Raw genomic sequence first — 24,228 nt, forward strand, 5'->3', positions numbered from 1 at the left:
TGGCGCATCACCCAATGATGTAATCAAACCTCGAATAGACCGCTCCTACATGCATTATTTAAGAGCTTGTATTTTTATTTTTGGGGGAAAAATCGTACTAATGATGGTTACTTTTGATTTTGCACCAAACTACCAACAGCTCCTTTTTTTCTTGAACAGCAGCGGCCTCTGCAGGAAGGACGTGGGGCCGCAGCAGCAGCTGCCTCTGCGGGAAGGACGTGGGGCCGCAGCAGCAGCGGCCTCTGCGGGAAGGACGTGGGGCGGGAAGGACGTGGGGCGCAGCAGCAGCTGCCTCTGCGGGAAGGACGTGGGGCCTGCAGCAGCAGCAGGCCTCTGCGGGAAGGACGTGGGGCCGCAGCAGCAGGCCTCTGCGGGAAGGAGCAGCAGCAGGCCTCTGCGGGAAGGACGTGGGGCCGCAGCAGCAGCTGCCTCTGCGGGAAGGACGTGGGGCCGCAGCAGCAGCTGCCTCTGCGGGAAGGACGTGGGGCCGCAGCAGCAGCGGCCTCTGCGGGAAGGACGTGGGGCCGCAGCAGCAGCTGCCTCTGCGGGAAGGACGTGGGGCTGCAGCAGCAGCGGCCTCTGCGGGAAGGACGTGGGGCTGCAGCAGCAGCGGCGGAGGGGTGCGCCTGCTCTTTTTTTTAGGTGGATGTTTTCACTTCACGCAGCACAAATCTGGAGTTGTCCCGCGAGCTGAATACTTACTAACGGCGCCACGCCCGCTTAAATTTGGCTTCCACATCGCGTCACTGCGCAGCAGGGCAGGGAAGCGGAGTTTTGGTGAATTGAACAAACCCTGCGGCGGTGAGAGGGTGGGTGCGTTCAGGGAGATCATTCTGCGCAGATTCTGTGCAGAATCTGACCAATTTAGCCAATGAACTTATAAGCGTGTCTCCGTGAACGCCCCCAATGGCTCTCCTCCTATCGCTCTGTCAGCAGTAACCACGGCTGCCACGTTAGCTCCGATTCCCAATGCAGCGCGGAGAACATCTTCTCCCTGCGAGCTTTCATCGTGTTTGTTAGCTTTCTATAACGTCACGCCTCTATTTGCATACCATGCTTTCGCACACCGCGTATCACCAGCACGCCGAGTTCTGACAAGGGGGCGGGGCAACACCGAACAAACCGGGGCGCGTCTCATGAATTATTAATGAGGTGCGGGCGCCGTGCGATAATAATAACGACTGCCACGCGGTGTGCAGTGCCCCGTTAAATAAACTATACCGAATCTGCTCGAGTCGGCTCTGGTGAACGCTTGTTTGTTTTAATGTAAAGCAGTTCCATGACGAATGTTTAAATCCACCCTCATGAATAATGAAGCAGCAGCATGACGTGTCAGGTCTTGCTGGGGCGGGGCCGCGGCAGGTGAGCTGGAAGTTGCTCGGCCGGCAGTGAAGAGACACAGAGAGAGAGAGAGAGGGGGGGGCGATACGGGCGACTTGACGAGCGTTAAAACTTACAAACAAGCACACTCGCACATCACGGCGTGGGGGTTTGAATATCGGAATCAGTCAAGAAGACAACGATATTATTCCGGGCATCGCCATGTTCAGCTGGGTTAGCAGGGAGCACGGCGGCAGGAACGCGGAGGGCGAGATGTTTCAGACGGTCACGGAGGGGCTGCAGTCCGTCTACATGAAGAAGCTGCTGCCGCTGGAGCAAACCTACCTGTTCCACGATTTCCACTCGCCAGCCCTGGAGCCGGCGGATTTTAACAACAAGCCGATGGTGCTGCTTGTCGGACAGTACTCCACGGGAAAAACTACGTTCATCCGGTGAGAGCAGCGTTTGCACAGGCTTTAATAAGTACAGCACCCTCCACGCAGCGGCGTTTTGAGCTTCACCGTGCAGCTGCGACCGCCGTACCCGGTCCTTGAACACGGTAGTTACAACAGTGCTTCACAGCACTGCTTCCGAGCAAATAAACAACGTGTTGTTTGTCGTGTAAACAAGCTGCTTTCAGTAACGCCGAACAGTGTCTTTAAATCGGTAACAGAGCAGCATTTGTCGTGTGTGACGAGTCAGTAACAGAGAAACGCGTCGTGCACACGCACACGCACACGCACAAGTATAGTTTATAGTAACAATGCACAGTTGAGTTACACGTCTCCCGTGCCAGTGCTGATTTCACCGCTGCCACAAACATTCCCTCCACTAAAACAAACTGAAATTCAACGGTAAAAATTGACAAGAGATCTTTAGCTCGTTGGAAGACGTTGAAAAAGACTTGTGATTAAAACGTTTGTCGTTGGATTTTGGTTTATTTTAGTATTTTCTCTATGGCAGTAGATTTTGAACTGGAAATATGAACTCGACTCTGTTTGTAATTCCTGTCTGTGCAGCGTGGGCAGGGCTGCAGAGCACTACAATAAGCCTCTGTGTTTATAACGTGCAGTAATCTGATACGAGTCCTGTTGGGGAATGCATGTGTGTGATATAGGGTGCTAGGCACAGAGGTTGGGCAAAGAGAATCTAACAGAACAGTTGTTTATAGGGAACAAGCTCAGGATGTCTTATTAAACTCCTAGTAAAACCAGGAATGGATCACACTGCTGTGCAATGGGAGTCTCAATCCCAAACCTGCTGTGCCTGAAACTCTCTTAAAAGAGCTTCTCACGGAGGCCCTAATTGCACGGCTCTTTTACTTCCTAATGGTAACATAATCCAAGCTTAGTGTTGGTCGAGGTGTGAGAAATTGAGTGAAATCTCACACCTCCAGGCTGTCACAGGGAGGTCAGGTGTCCCGCTGAGTCTGTCTCAGTTTAAACGTTTCGCTGTCGTGTACTAAGCTGAATCATTGCCTGTGTTTCATGACTGAGCTGGCCGCTGTCTCTCCCAGTATTCGCTCTCTATCGCTGGCCCAAGCTGCTCTAGAGGAGACTTGATGGGTGCAACACGTTTAGTTAGGCAGAAGTCTCCTCTAATACTCCTGGAGAGAGTGTGCCAAAAATAACCGTGCTTGCAGCTCCGCTATGCAGCAATCGACAGTGCTTGGAGAGTTCTGAAAAGAACCCAAATGAGCCACATGCAGTGCAGAGAGGTCTGCTGTAATCAGGAGGGGTGTGAGCCATGTTTTAGGATGCTGCTGGTAAGATTCACTCCTGTTTCGATCATGAAAAATAGGATCCTTGAATTCAAGAATAAACAAAACAGAAGAATCCCGTCGGCTGCTTTACAGGGGTGGGAATAAGGCTGCTATTGCATAGCATTGTGACCCACTCCAGGTGGTACTGCCTGCTTGATTAGCCCCAGTGTATGGGTATCAAGTTTAAGTCATATTTCTATTCCTGTGTTTTGAAGTCAGTCATGCTACAGTATGTTCTTCCAGTACGACCAGTTCTTGTTGTTTCTCATCAGTCAATCACAGATCACTTGTGAAGCTGCATATCGAGAAGTACTGAGTAAGTGGCAGGGCTTTTCCTGTGCTTATCTCTGCTTGTTCATCAGCCCCTCTGGCTGGGTGACAGGACTGTGTCCGTCAGTCCTTTTGATCTGCAGGCCACTGCTGTCGCTGGGCTCCGGAGGGAGGGCTGTGGGATAGGAAGCTAGTGTTTTCATTGTCTTGGTCTGGCACCAGTGCCACTGTCTGATTGTTTACTGCCATTAATAACACTTGCTATCGTCCCCTGCATCCTTGTTTAAATCCCTGACCTGCCCCAGGGCTGCAGAAGATGCAGCAGTTAACTCTTTACTGCTGCAGGGTTTTCTGAGAACTGCCCTGTCTGTGTGTCTCTGTGTCTCTGATCTGTGTGTCTGGAGCAGGACTGTACACAGGGTGTCTGCGGGTCCTTAAAACACGTAGTCTGTATTCCTATGTGTCTCACTGTCTGATCCTGTGTGTCCCTCCCCCTCTCCCCCTCTCCCTCTCTCTCTGGTTGAAGGTACCTCCTGGAGCAGGATTTCCCTGGGATGCGGATCGGTCCCGAGCCCACGACAGACTCCTTCATCGCGGTGATGCACGGGGAGACCGAGGGCATCATTCCCGGAAATGCCCTGGTTGTCGATCCAAACAAACCCTTCCGGAAACTCAACTCCTTCGGGAACGCCTTCCTTAACAGGTAGGGTGGCGCGATCCATAGCAGTGCTCTGGACAGACAGGCAGGCAATGCAAGGCTCTGCATTCCCATCACAATAGAAACACGCCTTCCTTACCTTCACTTGGGAGCTGTGTTTGCGCACCCCACGCCCCAGCGTTTATGGCAAGTTTTCAGGAAAGAGAAAGCCACTGAGCAGCGAGGAGCGTTTGGATCTTAATTACTGTGGTGTCTAAATCAATCAGATTGGACTCTGCCTTGTGTTTTTACATCGTCTTGCACTAGTCTTGCATGCACTGTTGGATGTAATGCACTAATACCAACACAAACTTCTAACTAAATCATCTTTCACAGCTCATACTTAACTGTAAAACACTGCAGTGGTAGAGTATGCAGTCCTGCTAAACGGAGACTCCTTAGCACGCCTCTTCTAGTGGGAATCGTTATTTTCTGCATGACTATGTATTCTAAGCATGTTTAATAGTCGTGGATGAGACTGTTGGATGTTAATTTTAACCCCGATGTACAAACACTCATCTTAATAATTTAAACAGGTACTGTGTTCAATGCTGTTTACATCAATTGAATGGAGTCAGGCTGGGGTGGGTTTGGAGGGAAGGCAGGATTTGCATAGCTTGTGTCTGTCGCCCAGCTGTCCCCAGTATCACCAGTGTTCCCAGTCTCCCTCACTGTGCCTGCTCTCAGGAGAGATTGTCTTGAACACCGGGATCCAACCGCTTCCTTTGAGGAGCAGGAAAAGGAGTAGCCTGTCTCTGTCTCCTGTGTGTGTGTGTCACTCTCTCTCTCTCTCTCACTCTCACTCTCCTCTTTTCAATCCAAATTCAAAGGTGCTTTATTGGCATGACAACCTTGGTAGTATTGGCAAAGCAATTCAAAGTACAGAATATAATATGAACACGACATAAACATTGTGAACATCAACATAAAAAGTAAATCATGAAGTGGAGTAATTCAATAGAGGGAGGAACATAAAACAGAACACTGGTAAATAAATAAACAACTCCCCCCCCCTCTCCCTCCCCCTCCCCCTCTCCTCTGTGACCCTGTGCAGAGCGCTCACTCTGTCTGTCTCTAAGCTCTGAACTCAGTTCAGGGAGTTGATTGTATTTATATTAAAAGGAAAAGGGTTTGGAATCAGGATTGACGCAGATACTCTGGCAAGCTCGGACATCACTAGATAAAAAACAATCCTCAGGTTCTTGTTTATAAATGATTCCACACCCTCAAACTCTTTGAGGTTCTGACACTCTTGATAACTTGAGGTACAGGCTGCTGTCGCCAAGTTTTACCACAAAGTGGATAAGTGGTCTTGCTGCGTGACCGGATTGATCAGATTTGTCAATTAATTAATTTAACGCTCTGATTAATAAACTGTCCTGATAATTAACACACACACCCTGGCAGGCTGTATTGTGTGAAACACGGGGAGCATTTAAAGAAGCACGTAGATCTGTCCATTTGAGTTCGATTGCGTTCGTAGGAGCAAGCGCTGTGCTAGTAAGCTGAGCGGGCTCTTCTCCTTCCCAAACTTTTATGTTGCTATATTTTTGATGGTGGGGGTAATATACAATGCAAGACACAGTTACAAGATCATGTTGTTTGTGTTCTGCCTTACAGAAGTATGAAAGTGCCACTGTTTTGGCAAACAGGAGCAGGGACAATGCTGCCTTATAACCAATTCTGCAGTACAGAGGGAGGCCTTATGAAGAAGGCACTGTCTGTGCATGCATCAGGTTGATTTCTACAGCAAAATACATTTCTCCACAGACGTGTAGAGGATGTGTGGCAGGAAGAACAGACCAGAAAGAGGAAGCTGTGTTGAGAGGAGGAGAGGGAGGGAGGGGGGAGGATGGATGGAGGGAGGGAGGGAGGGAGGGAGGGAGGGATGGAGGACATTGGAAAGAGAAGAGGTCTGTGTGTGTGGGGGAGAATCGGAGTGTAGCGGGGAGGGGACAGGCTGAAAGCAGAGGTCTGTGTGTGTGTGTGGGGGAGTATCGGTAGGTGTAGCGGGGGGACAGGCTGAAAGCAGAGGTCTGTGTGTGTGGGGGAGTATCGGTAGGTGTAGCGGGGAGCGGACAGGCTGAAAGCAGAGGTCTGTGTGTGTGGGGGAGTATCGGTAGGTGTAGCGGGGAGGGGACAGGCTGAAAGCAGAGGTCTGTGTGTGTGGGGGAGTATCGGTAGGTGTAGCGGGGAGGGGACAGGCTGAAAGCAGAGGTCTGTGTGTGTGGGGGGAGTATCGGCAGAGGTGTAGCGGTAGGGTAGCGGGGAGCGGACAGGCTGAAAGCAGAGGTCTGTGTGTGTGGGGGAGTATCGGTAGGTGTAGCGGGGAGCGGACAGGCTGAAAGCAGAGGTCTGTGTGTGTGGGGGAGTATCGGTAGGTGTAGCGGGGAGGGGACAGGCTGAAAGCAGAGGTCTGTGTGTGTGGGGGAGTATCGGTAGGTGTAGCGGGGAGCGGACAGGCTGAAAGCAGAGGTCTGTGTGTGTGGGGGAGTATCGGTAGGTGTAGCGGGGAGGGGACAGGCTGAAAGCAGAGGTCTGTGTGTGTGGGGGAGTATCGGTAGGTGTAGCGGGGAGGGGACAGGCTGAAAGCAGAGGTCTGTGTGTGTGGGGGAGTATCGGTAGGTGTGAAAGCAGAGGCGGGGAGCGGACAGGCTGAAAGCAGAGGTCTGTGTGTGTGGGGGAGTATCGGTAGGTGTAGCGGGGAGCGGACAGGCTGAAAGCAGAGGTCTGTGTGTGTGGGGGAGTATCGGTAGGTGTAGCGGGGAGGGGACAGGCTGAAAGCAGAGGTCTGTGGTGAGTATCGGTAGGTGTAGCGGGGAGGGGACAGGCTGAAAGCAGAGGTCTGTGTGTGTGGGGGAGTATCGGTAGGTGTGAAAGCAGAGGTCTGTGTGTGTGGGGGAGTATCGGTAGGTGTAGCGGGGAGGGGACAGGCTGAAAGCAGAGGTCTGTGTGTGTGGGGGAGTATCGGTAGGTGTAGCGGGGAGGGGACAGGCTGAAAGCAGAGGTCTGTGTGTGTGGGGGAGTATCGGTAGGTGTAGCGGGGAGGGGACAGGCTGAAAGCAGAGGTCTGTGTGTGTGGGGGGGAGTATCGGTAGGTGTAGCGGGGAGGGGACAGGCTGAAAGCAGAGGTCTGTGTGTGTGGGGGAGTATCGGTAGGTGTAGCGGGGAGGGGACAGGCTGAAAGCAGAGGTCTGTGTGTGTGGGGGGTATCGGTAGGTGTAGCGGGGAGGGGACAGGCTGAAAGCAGAGGTCTGTGTGTGTGGGGGAGTATCGGTAGGTGTAGCGGGGAGCGGACAGGCTGAAAGCAGAGGTCTGTGTGTGTGGGGGAGTATCGGTAGGTGTAGCGGGGAGCGGACAGGCTGAAAGCAGAGGTCTGTGTGTGTGGGGGAGTATCGGTAGGTGTAGCGGGGAGCGGACAGGCTGAAAGCAGAGGTCTGTGTGTGTGGGGGAGTATCGGTAGGTGTAGCGGGGAGGGGACAGGCTGAAAGCAGAGGTCTGTGTGTGTGGGGGAGTATCGGTAGGTGTAGCGGGGAGGGGACAGGCTGAAAGCAGAGGTCTGTGTGTGTGGGGGAGTATCGGTAGGTGTAGCGGGGAGGGGACAGGCTGAAAGCAGAGGTCTGTGTGTGTGGGGGAGTATCGGTAGGTGTAGCGGGGAGGGGACAGGCTGAAAGCAGAGGTCTGTGTGTGTGGGGGAGTATCGGTAGGTGTAGCGGGGAGGGGACAGGCTGAAAGCAGAGGTCTGTGTGTGTGGGGGAGTATCGGTAGGTGTAGCGGGGAGGGGACAGGCTGAAAGCAGAGGTCTGTGTGTGTGGGGGAGTATCGGTAGGTGTAGCGGGGAGCGGACAGGCTGAAAGCAGAGGTCTGTGTGTGTGGGGGAGTATCGGTAGGTGTAGCGGGGAGCGGACAGGCTGAAAGCAGAGGTCTGTGTAAGAGCTGCGATTGTTGATGCAGCCCACACACTGCCCTGTAGATCTATTACATACTGCTTTAGTATTCACACACAACTAAAACATCCAGTTTCATTTGTGTTCTGTCAACCTTTTCTTGTCAGTGTCATTCTCTCTGCCCCTCTAACCCTCTCGCTCTGCTCCTCTCTGCAGGTTTGTCTGCTCCCAGATGCCCAACCAGGTGCTGCAGAGTATCAGCGTGATTGACACCCCCGGGATCCTGTCTGGAGAGAAGCAGCGCATCAGTCGAGGTGGGTCTGCAGAGCCACTAATACAACCCAACAGTGAGGTGGGTCTGCAGAGCCACTAATACAACCCAACAGTGAGGTGGGTCTGCAGAGCCACTAATACAACCCAACAGTGAGGTGGGTCTGCAGAGCCACTAATACAACCCAACAGTGAGGTGGGTCTGCAGAGCCACTAATACAACCCCTCAGTGAGGTGGGTCTGCAGAGCCACTAATACAACCCAACAGTGAGGTGGGTCTGCAGAGCCACTAATACAACCCCTCAGTGAACACGTTTCCTCCAGCAGGAATTCTGTTGCTGCTGACTCTGAGCTCTGCTCTTTCACTTCATTTCTTTCTGATTTGATGTATTGAACTAACTACTGTGACTGACTCACACGCACGCACGCACGCACACACACGCACGCACACACTCAAGCACTGAAATGCACAAGCTGGCTGAAAACATGATAAAGAAACCCTGGCCAGAATCAAATTTAGCAAAGTACTAATCACAGTATTGCAAGGGACAGTGCATAGCACGGATGTTTGGGTCAGCAATAGCATGGACTTAGCTACAGTCAGAAGATCATTGCAAAATCCTTGCTGCTGATGAGGCTTCTATAATATTCCTTTGGAAGTATTTCCCAATTTTGAATAACCAGATTCAGAAGTAATGCACTCAGTATAACCCTAGGCAGCATGTACTGGGTTTTGCAGCTTTATTAAAAACGTCTCGCTCAATTAAATGAGACGGACACTCGCAGTTTATCTCATTTATCTGGACTCTCTCTGAGCTGGTTCTGGGATGAGGAAAGAAATGATTCAATTGAAAGTGTTTACCTTGGAATGACCCTAATAACTACTCTTGTGATGATGTCATTCTTTAGGGAGCGTTTGTCTTGAAACAAAGACTTTGTACAATGTGAGTTTTGGCAGCATAAACTATCAGAGACATGAACTTTTATAAATTAATTAAACATTGGAAGCCACTTCTAAACTACAGCAGCAATTCCAACTGCATAATATCACATTAAAGATAAAACCATGAGAATCGAGAGCAGACCAGCATCTCGTCCAGGGCCTCCTTCAGTGTACAAGGCCTCCCGGAAACATTTCGGAAGTGTGCAGTTACAGTGCAATGAAAGGCAGTCTGATTTGTGGTTCCCTTTTTATAGTTTGCAGCGTGGAAGTATATTTCCAGGTGCAGGTAGCCTTGGAGAAAGCCTTGTCCCCTGCTGTCACAGGCTGTGTGTTTCATCGCTGTGATAATGTGAGATTCCATTCCAGCAGTTACACAGTGTCTGAGTGTTGGTACTGAAGCGGCAGACTCCTGCCTTTCTGACGCGAGGTTGGTGTTTTTATCCACAATCCGTGAAGAAGAGCTTCATGGGAAACATCGTTCATAACTTCAGACAGTACAGTAAGGCACAGGCTTGTGGTAAATATTATAAATCATGTAAGAAATCCTAAGGGTTTGTCAAACGTCCAATACACTTAGAAAAGTTTATGTCATGTGCAGGATCTCATTTTGCACAGTTTGAGCATCTGAGTCAGCTTAGCCCAGTCTACATATGATATACAATAACACACACCCTACACACAATGTTTATTTATATATATAGGACACACAGGACATCTAAAAAGAAACTTTATTATTTTGACACAGGTTTCGATGTGAGTCTTTATATATAAAACAACTGGTTCAGTTCCTCTTTCAGACAAGGTCTCAGCAAAACCACACAAATATTAAGAAATTGAAACGAGGGGAAGCATGCAGCTGGTGAAACTGGGCTCCTTCCAGGCAGCCTCAACAAAGACTTGCTGTTATTGTATTGTGCGTAAGGATGAAGAATGAACTTTTGGGCTCTGTGTAGTTTTTCATACTTACAAACTTTTATCAGATTTTTTTTTTTAAGTCCAATAAAATATACAGTACCAGTCAAAACTGAGTAAACTTGCTGGAAACTAGTTTTTTTCATAATTGACAATGTTTTACTTTGTATAAGTTTCTGTAAGTACTTGAAAATGAAAACACAGGTTACAATATACAAAACATAAGGAGTATCAAAGCAATGTTCAAGAAAATTGTAAATTGTCTCTAAATCTTTGGATTCCTCAAAATAACCACCCTTTGCCTTAATAACAGCCTCACAAACACGAGGCATTTGATTAACAAGTTTCAGTGTTTGGGCTTGCAGGTTGGGCTGTCCTTTTGGTTTGAAGTGCCAGTAACCCAATGAATAGTCACCAGGATACTGCAGTGTGTGTGTGCTTGGTTCAGTGATCACGCCCTCACTCTGTTATATATAGTGTGTGCTTGGTTCAGTGATCACGCCCTCACTCTGTTATATATAGTGTGTGCTTGGTTCAGTGATCACGCCCTCACTCTGTTATATATAGTGTGTGCTTGGTTCAGTGATCACGCCCTCACTCTGTTATATATAGTGTGTGCTTGGTTCAGTGATCACGCCCTCACTCTGTTATATATAGTGTGTGCTTGGTTCAGTGATCACGCCCTCACTCTGTTATATATAGTGTGTGCTTGGTTCAGTGATCACGCCCTCACTCTGTTATATATAGTGTGTGCTTGGTTCAGTGATCACGCCCTCACTCTGTTATATATAGTGTGTGCTTGGTTCAGTGATCACGCCCTCACTCTGTTATATATAGTGTGTGCTTGGTTCAGTGATCACGCCCTCACTCTGTTATATATAGTGTGTGCTTGGTTCAGTGATCACGCCCTCACTCTGTTATATATAGTGTGTGCTTGGTTCAGTGATCACGCCCTCACTCTGTTATATATAGTGTGTGCTTGGTTCAGTGATCACGCCCTCACTCTGTTATATATAGTGTGTGCTTGGTTCAGTGATCACGCCCTCACTCTGTTATATATAGTGTGTGCTTGGTTCAGTGATCACGCCCTCACTCTGTTATATATAGTGTGTGCTTGGTTCAGTGATCACGCCCTCACTCTGTTATATATAGTGTGTGCTTGGTTCAGTGATCACGCCCTCACTCTGTTATATATAGTGTGTGCTTGGTTCAGTGATCACGCCCTCACTCTGTTATATATAGTGTGTGCTTGGTTCAGTGATCACGCCCTCACTCTGTTATATATAGTGTGTGCTTGGTTCAGTGATCACGCCCTCACTCTGTTATATATAGTGTGTGCTTGGTTCAGTGATCACGCCCTCACTCTGTTATATATAGTGTGTGCTTGGTTCAGTGATCACGCCCTCACTCTGTTATATATAGTGTGTGCTTGGTTCAGTGATCACGCCCTCACTCTGTTATATATAGTGTGTGCTTGGTTCAGTGATCACGCCCTCACTCTGTTATATATAGTGTGTGCTTGGTTCAGTGATCACGCCCTCACTCTGTTATATATAGTGTGTGCTTGGTTCAGTGATCACGCCCTCACTCTGTTATATATAGTGTGTGCTTGGTTCAGTGATCACGCCCTCACTCTGTTATATATAGTGTGTGCTTGGTTCAGTGATCACGCCCTCACTCTGTTATATATAGTGTGTGCTTGGTTCAGTGATCACGCCCTCACTCTGTTATATATAGTGTGTGCTTGGTTCAGTGATCACGCCCTCACTCTGTTATATATAGTGTGTGCTTGGTTCAGTGATCACGCCCTCACTCTGTTATATATAGTGTGTGCTTGGTTCAGTGATCACGCCCTCACTCTGTTATATATAGTGTGTGCTTGGTTCAGTGATCACGCCCTCACTCTGTTATATATAGTGTGTGCTTGGTTCAGTGATCACGCCCTCACTCTGTTATATATAGTGTGTGCTTGGTTCAGTGATCACGCCCTCACTCTGTTATATATAGTGTGTGCTTGGTTCAGTGATCACGCCCTCACTCTGCATGTTTGCTCGGCCCCCTGCAGGCTATGACTTCGCCCAGGTGCTGCAGTGGTTCGGGGAGCGGGTGGATCGCATCATCCTGCTCTTCGACGCCCACAAGCTGGACATCTCGGACGAGTTCTCGGAGGCCATCCGCGCGTTCCGCGGCCAGGACGACAAGATCCGCGTGGTGCTCAACAAGGCCGACCAGGTGGACACGCAGCAGCTGATGCGGGTGTACGGCGCCCTCATGTGGTCACTGGGCAAGGTGATCAACACCCCAGAGGTGGCGCGCGTGTACCTGGGCTCCTTCTGGTCCAAACCCCTGCAGAACACGGAGAACCGCAAGCTCTTCGAGGCTGAGGCCCAGGACCTGTTCAAAGACATCCAGAGCCTCCCACGCAACGCAGCCCTGCGCAAACTCAACGACCTCATCAAGAGAGCACGGCTCGCCAAGGTACGAGGGGAGGGGAGACGGGAAAGATGTTTGAAAGAATGTCTAAAGTTTCACAGTACGGATGTAGCTACTGTATGGAGGAGATGAGATGTTCTTATCAAATTGTAATGTTCCACTGTACCAGTTACATGTGCCCTTGTGTATGCACAGTAACTCAGTAAGGTTTTGATAGCAGGTTTCTTTGGCTGATGTACACATGAGTATTCCTGCGCTGTTTAATTCTGAAAGTGAACAGAATGGAACAAAATAAAATAAACAATTGACAACATTGCTCAGAGAAGCTAAACAAATATTGGAAGCAGACCAGGTAAGCACGACAGTGCTGGTTTATTTTTAACAGTGCCGCCACCTTTATTGGTAGTTTGTGGTGTTCATAAGCAAGCACAAATGCTCTCAGCTGTGAGCCAGGCCTGGCTTATCTCTTCCGGAGTGAGTTTCCATCAGCCAGGCAAGAGGGAAAGGAAGTAAATGTGCTCTGCGTTCCTTCCTGCCGAACACTCCCCGTGCCCGGCTGCTCGCTCGCATCACTGCAGATCCTGCCAGTTACTGGACTGGCTCAGCGTTCCCGGGAGGAGCTTCCTGTTTGTCGTCTTGGTTTGCACCCTGTCTTCGTTGTAACCTGAAGCTGGACCCCTCGAAAGCTCTTGTTGTTTGACTGTCATGTTTACTTGTGCCGTTGCCAGTCGCTGCTCCACTGCTGTAGCAGATACTGTATCTTAAACAAGGGAGATCCTAAAGAAGGGATATGGGAATCTGTGGCCGTGCCATTCACTTTGTGTTGTTATTATTAATACTTTCTAATTCCCAGTGTTTTTCTAAACCGTTCAGGTATTTAAGGTCGTCTGAAGCCCTGGCAGCTGTTTATATTAAAAGAAAAACATGAAGGAATGGGAAAGCGTGAGAGAAGTCCTTCCTTCCTCTGTCCCTCGCTCTGTTTCCTTGTCTTTGCTATCCTCAGTGGCTGGAAGGGGTGGGAGTGTGTTGGTTGCAGGCTCCCTCACAGCCCCCAGGGTTTGTGTTTCAGAGCCGAAAGTTTCCGAAACCGCACTCTCAAATATAAAGCAAGTCCTGCTGCAAGAGCGATGATTTGTACAGTGTGCTTCATACATTTGTACAGGTTGTTGTCTGCCACTGTCATCAGATACACGCTGCTCCAGGGGTGGAAATATTGCACAGCAGTTTGATCCGTTCCTGGTTTGGCTATGTGTTTAATAAGACACACCTGAACTTGTTAACGATACACTGTGGCTCACCAAGCTCATAGCTGGAATGGCTGAAACTGCTACTCGGTGCCACTCTCATTTCTGTCCTGGTGTTGTTTTAAACGCACTGTCTCTAAACACACTGCTCCCATGTGGCAGGTCCACGCTTACATCATCAGCCACTTGAAGAAGGAGATGCCGGCCATGTTCGGGAAGGACTCCAAGAAGAAGGAGCTGATCAGCAAACTGCCTGAGATCTACACCGCCCTGCAGAGAGAGCATCACATCTCACCGGGAGACTTCCCTCCCGTCGTCAGGATGCAGGTAAAACACACAGGCACTGCGCACAGACACTGCACACAGACAGGCACTGTGCACAGACACACACAGACACACTGCAACACAGACACACACAGACACTGCACACAGACACACTGCAACACACACAGGCACTGTGCACAGACACACACAGACACTGCACACAGACACACTGCAACACACACAGGCACTGTGCACAGACACTGCACACAGACACACTGCAGAGAGCACCGCATCTCACCAGGGGACTTCCCTCCCTTTACCAGGATACAGGTAAAATACACTGCACAGACACATTGCAACACACACAGACACTGTGCACAGACACTGAACACACACACTGCCAACGCATGCACAGACACACACACACACACACACTAACAACTCACCCACAGAGAGAGGGGTTCAGGATATAGACACACACAACATCCACTGCAAAATGACCCCCTCATCTCACCTGGGGTGGAGACAGACCTGCTCCCTACACACTGAACTACACACCAAATACCATCCCCTCCTCCCTACACACTGAACACACCAAATACCATCCCCTCCGTTTAAGTCAGTCTCATTTAATGCAGTGTAGTTTGCAGTGTATTGTTGCGTGTACTTTGTGTTTTACTGTAGTTTTTAGGTTAGTGTCTAGTTTGTCAGTGAATTTCTGAATAATGCAGAGATGGAAATAAGACTCCCGTTGCACGGTAGTTTGATCCTTTCCTGGTTTTACTAGGAGTTTGACACACCTGTACACTGTGGCTAATCAAGCTGGTAGTAAAGCCTGGAATGGGTGACACTGCTGTGCAGTTTGAGCGTTGTTTCCACCCCTGTGATGATTTTGTCTCGCAGGAGCAGCTGCAGCACTACGACTTCAGCAAGTTCCCGCCAATGAAGCCGAAGCTCATCGAGTCCGTGGACAAGATGCTGGCGACCAGGATCGCGGAGCTGATGACGCTGATCCGCGAGGAGGAGAGCGCCATGCCTGCGCGGATGGTGAGCGGAGGAGCCTTCCAGGGCTCTCAGGAGGGGCCCTTCGGGCACGGCTACGGGGAGGGGGTCGGAGAGGGGGCCGACACAGAGGACTGGATCGTGGCGCGGGACAAGCCCAAGTACGACGAGGTCTTCTACAGCCTGTCCCCCATCAATGGGCGCATCTCCGGAGCCAACGCCAAGAAAGAGCTGGTGTCATCCAAGCTGCCCAACTCCGTCCTGGGCAAGATCTGGAAGCTGTCTGACTGCGACAGGGATGGCATGCTGGACGACGAGGAGTTCGCCCTGGCGCAGCACCTCATCAAGATCAAGCTGGAAGGCTTCGAGCTGCCCAATGAGCTGCCTGCCCACCTGCTGCCCCCCGCCCACAGGAAGCACCATAGCGATGCCCTGCACGCAGAGTAGGAGAGTAGGGCACCAGGGGCCGCACTTTTAAAAGCAACACATTCACTGTGTATATTTTTTAAAGATAACTTGATTTTTTTTTTTTGCCATCCCAGCTTTTAGAGGTATGCTAAAGAATAAATAAAAAAACACATGGTAAACCATGGTAACCTATGGTCAATGTGTATTCTACTCATGGTAACCTATGGTCAATGTGTATTATAACCATGGTAACCTATGGTCAATGCATATTCTACCCATGGTAACCTATGGTCAATGTGTATTATAACCATGGTAACCTATGGTCAATGCATATTCTACCCATGGTAACCTATGGTCAATGTGTATTATAACCATGGTAACCTATGGTCAATGTGTATTATAACCATGGTAACCTATGGTCAATGCGTATTCTACCCATGGTAACCTATGGTCAATGTGTATTATAACCATGGTAACCTATGGTCAATGCATATTCTACCCATGGTAACCTATGGTCAATGCATATTCTACCCATGGTAACCTATGGTCAATGTGTATTATAACCATAGTGAATTTCTGTGTGCGGGGATAGAAGTTTATTTTAGACACTGTTGTGTATTTTGAGTAGCCTGTAATCGTGCAGGTTGTGCACATGGGGGCTCTGCTTAGACAGCAGATAAGCCTGTGTGTTTGTGTTGAAGTGAAAATGTGATATAGTAACCCAGGGCAGTTCAGAAGAGCCTGTCTGAATCCAGTCTGTTGTGAGTGTTGCTGTCACTGTGCTGCTGGTTGCACAGTCGTGCATATTCACTCCCACACCTCCTTGTTTTGCAAGTTTCTTCGGTCTGGGGGTGCTTGTGTTCAGACTACAAGCAGACAGGTTTATGTGTCAAATGAAAGCAGTGGCATCGTGTATCCACTGTGTGTGCCAGGTCTAACCCATGTGCCTGTTAGCATGGCTGCACAGTGCAGCAGCCTCACAGGCAAAACCTGCAATGGCTCAAACTGCTCCAGTCGGAGATGATAATTTGTTGGAAGATGATAAGAAGGAAGGAAGGAGCTGGGTTATAAATTCAAGACCCAGGCATTTTGAGGGGAAGTCTTTTGTCTGTGTTTGTTAGCTTGCATTATTGTAACAGGAGTATCATCGCCACTGACCGCTCGTCCACAATGGTTCTAGAGTTTCTCATCAAGAAAACATGAAAAAGATCTAAAAAAGAATGGCTGAGCAGGAGCTGGATAAACACGAAGCTTGGGAGGAAGTGGGGACATGAATGTAATGGGACCGCTCGTCTCACCTCGCTCTCAAAGTAGCTTTTAATGTTTCACTCTGCACATTCTCAGTGTGTGTATAGGTAATATACATATATATACACACACACTACATAGAGCGCATCACACGTTGCACAGTACTGCTATCGCACTAACATGGCTGCATTGTTCATTTTTGTAAGTAAACTAATCTTGCGCCCTGTTTTATTTAAATTCGTTTTTTTTCTGTAGTGGACACCGAAACGTTTTGATAGTTGTAGTAGTTGTTCTCTGTCTTTGTAAAGTGCTGATAGAGTTGTGGTCCAGCAGGTGTAGCTGTTGCGCTGCATTGAGTGTGTTCCTTATGACTGGCTTCTGTAGGGTAGACGTTGCCGTAGCCTGTCCAGTCCGTGTCAGAGTCTGCGTCTCAAATACCTCAGGGGTTTAGGCATCGCGGTTTACCACACCCAGGATCTGGCCCACTGACCGCATGGGTGTGATGCTAATGAAACAAACCCTTACAGAGCTAGTCTAACATCTCTGTCAAATGCACACATACAAAAGCCATGGCCTCAAAATCAAATTAATAGGATATAATAAGAGTTTTCATAGCACACAGTGACACCTGCTGGCATCAAACTGTTGCTGCAGCTATTCTTACAATTCTTCACTGCCCCTTTATCATTATGTAGTTTCTGATTTTAAAAATAAATAACGTGCGTACCAGCATGGAGAAATGAACAAATACGAGGACACTGGCTTGTATGCCCTTGAGAGATGGCTCCTTTTCAAATGTCAGTGTGCTACATGCTCCTTGTTAGCTGCTGTTCAGCTGGGGTGGGGAGGAGATGGTTACAAATTTGAAGCGTTTTCATCTTCTGCTTCATAAAATAATAATTTAAAAGCAGTTTGCTCCCAAGAGCACACACTCCGTAATTGCTTACGTTGGTATAATATATAAAGTGAGTTTATTTTTTACAATGAGAAATGTTTTATTAATTCGTTAAAAGCATGTATGTATATTGTAAGTAAATGAAACCTGCTTCTCGCTTGTGTTTTCGCAGCACTGCCTGTTTGAAGGGGAGTTTGTGCACAGAGGGGAGAGCAGCAGGGTTAGTTGGAAGCTGCTGTCAGGGACACTGTGTTGTAGTGGGTTACTGTTACTAGTACTGGACTGTTGTCTAGATCCTGCATCCCAAACTTTCCTGCTTATATTGATTTCTGAATCTCTTCCTTTTCCACACTGTTCTAGTTAATTCCCAAACTGCACGGCACATCAGGGTTGCGTTCCTGAAGAATTCTTTGTCTGTGTGAATTTGTGTCGGTCAACTCCAGGACTCCGCACACCTCCTGTTAGTTCAGATTTTATTCTTAACTCCCTCGATCGCTCACTCCGAAGGATATATTTCTGAATAGAATCTGTATTCTATCAGTCTCTCCCACTCATAATCACACTCACTTGTTCTTTCTTTTTTTCTGTGGTTTTCTGTTACTCATCTGTCAAACTTGGCCGAGTGAATGTGATATATATTCATTGTTAGTGCTTTTATAATTGCTGACTGGAGCTATTTGAGATGTAAAAAAATAATATTGTTATATAAAAAACAACCACAACAAAAATGAATCCTGTATTTTAAATGAATGTTTGTTTTTAATGTCATTATGTTTTAATCTTGTAATAAACAGAAGCCTCCTCGCTCTCCTGTGTTTTATTGCATTCGTTTTCTCTACTCATTTTTGAGTCCCTGTCGTTGCTCATTCAGCACTGCTATCGACTGCGAGTTTTAAAAGTTGCTCCGACTCCTTCCTCAGCTGCAGCAGTGCCAGAGCCTGCTTCCTGCAACCTTTACCCTGAGGCTGCGTGCAGTGAGCGATGCCAGGTGAGAGAGGGAGGGGCGGGGGTTGTAAATGTCAGGTGAGAGAGGGACGGGCGGGGCGGTTGTAAATGTCAGGTGAGAGAGGGACGGGGGGCGTGGTTGTAAATGTCAGGTGAGAGAGGGACGGGGGGGGCGGTTGTAAATGTCAGGTGAGAGAGGGAGGGCGGGGCGGTTGTAAATGTCAGGTGAGAGAGGGAGGGGGGGGCGGTTGTAAATGTCAGGTGAGAGAGGGAGGGGGGGGCGGTTGTAAATGTCAGGTGAGAGAGGGAGGGGGGGGCGGTTGTAAATGTCAGGTGAGAGAGGGAGGGGCGGGGGTTGTAAATGTCAGGTGAGAGAGGGAGGGGGCGTGGTTGTAAATGTCAGGTGAGAGAGGGAGGGGGGGGCGGTTGTAAATGTCAGGTGAGAGAGGGAGGGGGGGGCGGTTGTAAATGTCAGGTGAGAGAGGGAGGGGCGGGGCGGTTGTAAATGTCAGGTGAGAGAGGGAGGGGCGGGGTGGTTGTAAATGTCAGGTGAGAGAGGGAGGGGCGGGGGTTGTAAATGTCAGGTGAGAGAGGGAGGGGGGGGCGGTTGTAAATGTCAGGTGAGAGAGGGAGGGGCGGGGCGGTTGTAAATGTCAGGTGAGAGAGGGAGGGGGGGGCGGTTGTAAATGTCAGGTGAGAGAGGGAGGGGCGGGGGTTGTAAATGTCAGGTGAGAGAGGGAGGGGGGGTGGTTGTAAATGTCAGGTGAGAGAGGGAGGGGGCGTGGTTGTAAATGTCAGGTGAGAGAGGGACGGGGGGGCGGTTGTAAATGTCAGGTGAGAGAGGGAGGGGGCGTGGTTGTAAATGTCAGGTGAGAGAGGGAGGGGCGGGGCGGTTGTAAATGTCAGGTGAGAGAGGGAGGGCGGGGCGGTTGTAAATGTCAGGTGAGAGAGGGACGGGCGGGGCGGTTGTAAATGTCAGGTGAGAGAGGGAGGGCGGGGCGGTTGTAAATGTCAGGTGAGAGAGGGAGGGGGCGTGGTTGTAAATGTCAGGTGAGAGAGGGAGGGGCGGGGGTTGTAAATGTCAGGTGAGAGAGGGAGGGCGGGGCGGTTGTAAATGTCAGGTGAGAGAGGGAGGGGCGGGGGTTGTAAATGTCAGGTGAGAGAGGGAGGGGCGGGGGTTGTAAATGTCAGGTGAGAGAGGGAGGGGCGGGCGGTTGTAAATGTCAGGTGAGAGAGGGACGGGCGGGGCGGTTGTAAATGTCAGGTGAGAGAGGGAGGGGGGGGCGGTTGTAAATGTCAGGTGAGAGAGGGACGGGCGGGGCGGTTGTAAATGTCAGGTGAGAGAGGGAGGGGGGGGCGGTTGTAAATGTCAGGTGAGAGAGGGAGGGGGGGGCGGTTGTAAATGTCAGGTGAGAGAGGGAGGGGCGGGGGTTGTAAATGTCAGGTGAGAGAGGGAGGGGGGGGCGGTTGTAAATGTCAGGTGAGAGAGGGAGGGGCGGGCGGTTGTAAATGTCAGGTGAGAGAGGGAGGGGCGGGGGTTGTAAATGTCAGGTGAGAGAGGGAGGGGGGGGCGGTTGTAAATGTCAGGTGAGAGAGGGAGGGGCGGGGGTTGTAAATGTCAGGTGAGAGAGGGACGGGCGGGGCGGTTGTAAATGTCAGGTGAGAGAGGGACGGGCGGGGCGGTTGTAAATGTCAGGTGAGAGAGGGACGGGGGGGCGGTTGTAAATGTCAGGTGAGAGAGGGAGGGGCGGGGCGGTTGTAAATGTCAGGTGAGAGAGGGAGGGCGGGGCGGTTGTAAATGTCAGGTGAGAGAGGGAGGGGCGGGCGGTTGTAAATGTCAGGTGAGAGAGGGAGGGGCGGGCGGTTGTAAATGTCAGGTGAGAGAGGGAGGGGGGGGCGGTTGTAAATGTCAGGTGAGAGAGGGAGGGGGGGGCGGTTGTAAATGTCAGGTGAGAGAGGGAGGGGGCGTGGTTGTAAATGTCAGGTGAGAGAGGGAGGGGGGGCGGTTGTAAATGTCAGGTGAGAGAGGGACGGGCGGGGCGGTTGTAAATGTCAGGTGAGAGAGGGAGGGGGGGGCGGTTGTAAATGTCAGGTGAGAGAGGGACGGGCGGGGCGGTTGTAAATGTCAGGTGAGAGAGGGACGGGCGGGGCGGTTGTAAATGTCAGGTGAGAGAGGGAGGGGGGGCGGTTGTAAATGTCAGGTGAGAGAGGGACGGGCGGGGCGGTTGTAAATGTCAGGTGAGAGAGGGACGGGCGGGGCGGTTGTAAATGTCAGGTGAGAGAGGGACGGGCGGGGCGGTTGTAAATGTCAGGTGAGAGAGGGACGGGCGGGGCGGTTGTAAATGTCAGGTGAGAGAGGGACGGGCGGGGCGGTTGTAAATGTCAGGTGAGAGAGGGACGGGCGGGGCGGTTGTAAATGTCAGGTGAGAGAGGGACGGGCGGGGCGGTTGTAAATGTCAGGTGAGAGAGGGACGGGCGGGGCGGTTGTAAATGTCAGGTGAGAGAGGGAGGGCGGCGTGGTTGTAAATGTCAGGTGAGAGAGGGAGGGGCGGGGCGGTTGTAAATGTCAGGTGAGAGAGGGAGGGGCGGGGGTTGTAAATGTCAGGTGAGAGAGGGAGGGGGGGGGGTTGTAAATGTCAGGTGAGAGAGGGAGGGGCGGGCGGTTGTAAATGTCAGGTGAGAGAGGGAGGGGCGGGGGTTGTAAATGTCAGGTGAGAGAGGGACGGGCGGGGCGGTTGTAAATGTCAGGTGAGAGAGGGAGGGGGGGGCGGTTGTAAATGTCAGGTGAGAGAGGGAGGGGGGGGCGGTTGTAAATGTCAGGTGAGAGAGGGACGGGCGGGGCGGTTGTAAATGTCAGGTGAGAGAGGGACGGGCGGGGCGGTTGTAAATGTCAGGTGAGAGAGGGACGGGCGGGGCGGTTGTAAATGTCAGGTGAGAGAGGGACGGGCGGGGCGGTTGTAAATGTCAGGTGAGAGAGGGACGGGCGGGGCGGTTGTAAATGTCAGGTGAGAGAGGGAGGGGCGGGGCGGTTGTAAATGTCAGGTGAGAGAGGGAGGGGCGGGCGGTTGTAAATGTCAGGTGAGAGAGGGAGGGGCGGGGGTTGTAAATGTCAGGTGAGAGAGGGAGGGGCGGGGGTTGTAAATGTCAGGTGAGAGAGGGAGGGGCGGGTGGTTGTAAATGTCAGGTGAGAGAGGGAGGGGGCGCGGTTGTAAATGTCAGGTGAGAGAGGGAGGGGGGGTGGTTGTAAATGTCAGGTGAGAGAGGGAGGGGGGGGCGGTTGTAAATGTCAGGTGAGAGAGGGAGGGCGGCGTGGTTGTAAATGTCAGGTGAGAGAGGGAGGGGGGCGTGGTTGTAAATGTCAGGTGAGAGAGGGAGGGGGGGGCGGTTGTAAATGTCAGGTGAGAGAGGGAGGGGGGGGCGGTTGTAAATGTCAGGTGAGAGAGGGAGGGGCGGGGCGGTTGTAAATGTCAGGTGAGAGAGGGAGGGGGGGGCGGTTGTAAATGTCAGGTGAGAGAGGGACGGGCGGGGCGGTTGTAAATGTCAGGTGAGAGAGGGACGGGCGGGGCGGTTGTAAATGTCAGGTGAGAGAGGGACGGGGGGCGCGGTTGTAAATGTCAGGTGAGAGAGGGAGGGGGGGTGGTTGTAAATGTCAGGTGAGAGAGGGAGGGGGCGTGGTTGTAAATGTCAGGTGAGAGAGGGAGGGGCGGGGGTTGTAAATGTCAGGTGAGAGAGGGAGGGGCGGGCGGTTGTAAATGTCAGGTGAGAGAGGGACGGGCGGGGCGGTTGTAAATGTCAGGTGAGAGAGGGAGGGGCGGGGGTTGTAAATGTCAGGTGAGAGAGGGACGGGCGGGGCGGTTGTAAATGTCAGGTGAGAGAGGGACGGGGGGGGCGGTTGTAAATGTCAGGTGAGAGAGGGAGGGGGGGGCGGTTGTAAATGTCAGGTGAGAGAGGGAGGGGGGGGCGGTTGTAAATGTCAGGTGAGAGAGGGACGGGCGGGGCGGTTGTAAATGTCAGGTGAGAGAGGGACGGGCGGGGCGGTTGTAAATGTCAGGTGAGAGAGGGAGGGGGGGGTGGTTGTAAATGTCAGGTGAGAGAGGGAGGGGCGGGGGTTGTAAATGTCAGGTGAGAGAGGGACGGGGGGGCGGTTGTAAATGTCAGGTGAGAGAGGGAGGGGGGGGCGGTTGTAAATGTCAGGTGAGAGAGGGAGGGGCGGGGCGGTTGTAAATGTCAGGTGAGAGAGGGAGGGGGGGGCGGTTGTAAATGTCAGGTGAGAGAGGGAGGGGGGGGCGGTTGTAAATGTCAGGTGAGAGAGGGAGGGGCGGGGGTTGTAAATGTCAGGTGAGAGAGGGAGGGGGGGGGGGGCGGTTGTAAATGTCGGGGGCGATTTGCCATGCCCCCCCCCGCCAACAGGACATCCACGGTGCTCCCTACCCCCCCTACCCCCAGGACAGGAGAGGGATGGGCTCGGGCGGTTGTAAATGTCCAATGTGCGGTGACGAGACGGGCGCAACAGGGACAGGCCTGTTTGTAAAGCGCCCGCCCCCCCGCCCACAGAGGGACAGGTCCCACTCGCCGTCCCCCCCCGGCCCCCAACAGTCCTTATGTCAGGACAGGCCACTAGCGCTCCCCCCCCGGCGGGTTTTGTTACAAACTGTCAGGTGATAGAGCCAACTAATCGCAGCCCGGGGGGGGCGGTTGTGTAATGTGCCCCCGCCAACAACAGTGACAGGCCACTCCGGCCGGTACAGGCCACTCCCTCTGCCCGTCCCGTGTAATCCCTGAACCCGGCCACAGGGTCAAGAACAGGCACCTCTCGTCATGTCAACGGATGAGGTGCCCGAGCTCGGCTCCCCCTCATGCCCGCCCCCCCCGGTCGAGAGGGACAGTCCACTCACAATGCCCCCTCCCAGGTGAAGCCAATCCGCGTGCGGTTGTAACATTTACAGGCCACGCGCTACCCGCACCCCCGCATCACCCAACAGTCCACCTAAAGGCCACTCGCGCCAGCGGTCCACCAACTGTCAGACAGGCCCCGGGCCACGTGCTGACCTCCCCCGACTCGTGAGAGGGGGAGGGGGGGCGGTTGTAAATGTCAGGTGAGAGAGGGACGGGCGGGGCGGTTGTAAATGTCAGGTGAGAGAGGGAGGGGCGGGGGTTGTAAATGTCAGGTGAGAGAGGGACGGGCGGGGCGGTTGTAAATGTCAGGTGAGAGAGGGACGGGCGGGGCGGTTGTAAATGTCAGGTGAGAGAGGGACGGGCGGGGCGGTTGTAAATGTCAGGTGAGAGAGGGACGGGCGGGGCGGTTGTAAATGTCAGGTGAGAGAGGGACGGGCGGGGCGGTTGTAAATGTCAGGTGAGAGAGGGACGGGCGGGGCGGTTGTAAATGTCAGGTGAGAGAGGGACGGGCGGGGCGGTTGTAAATGTCAGGTGAGAGAGGGACGGGCGGGGCGGTTGTAAATGTCAGGTGAGAGAGGGACGGGCGGGGCGGTTGTAAATGTCAGGTGAGAGAGGGACGGGCGGGGCGGTTGTAAATGTCAGGTGAGAGAGGGACGGGCGGGGCGGTTGTAAATGTCAGGTGAGAGAGGGACGGGCGGGGCGGTTGTAAATGTCAGGTGAGAGAGGGACGGGCGGGGCGGTTGTAAATGTCAGGTGAGAGAGGGACGGGCGGGGCGGTTGTAAATGTCAGGTGAGAGAGGGACGGGCGGGGCGGTTGTAAATGTCAGGTGAG

At 51.7% G+C, this 24,228-nt stretch overlaps 1 protein-coding gene across 1 annotated transcript; it reads left to right on the forward strand.

Annotated features, from left to right (window-relative positions):
- The first annotated feature begins 1,170 nt into the window (after positions 1–1,170).
- On the forward strand, positions 1,171–18,026 carry LOC121324423 (EH domain-containing protein 4-like). Its single transcript, XM_041266277.1, has 6 exons — positions 1,171–1,772; positions 3,879–4,055; positions 8,153–8,250; positions 12,127–12,539; positions 13,901–14,065; positions 14,906–18,026. Exons 1-6 carry the CDS (start codon positions 1,543–1,545, stop codon positions 15,449–15,451), a joined length of 1,629 nt encoding a protein of 542 aa, XP_041122211.1. The 5' UTR covers positions 1,171–1,542; the 3' UTR covers positions 15,452–18,026.
- Positions 18,027–24,228: the final 6,202 nt, after the last annotated feature.

Source organism: Polyodon spathula, chromosome 12, assembly GCF_017654505.1.
Source record: "Polyodon spathula isolate WHYD16114869_AA chromosome 12, ASM1765450v1, whole genome shotgun sequence".
Classification (NCBI taxonomy): domain Eukaryota; kingdom Metazoa; phylum Chordata; class Actinopteri; order Acipenseriformes; family Polyodontidae; genus Polyodon; species Polyodon spathula.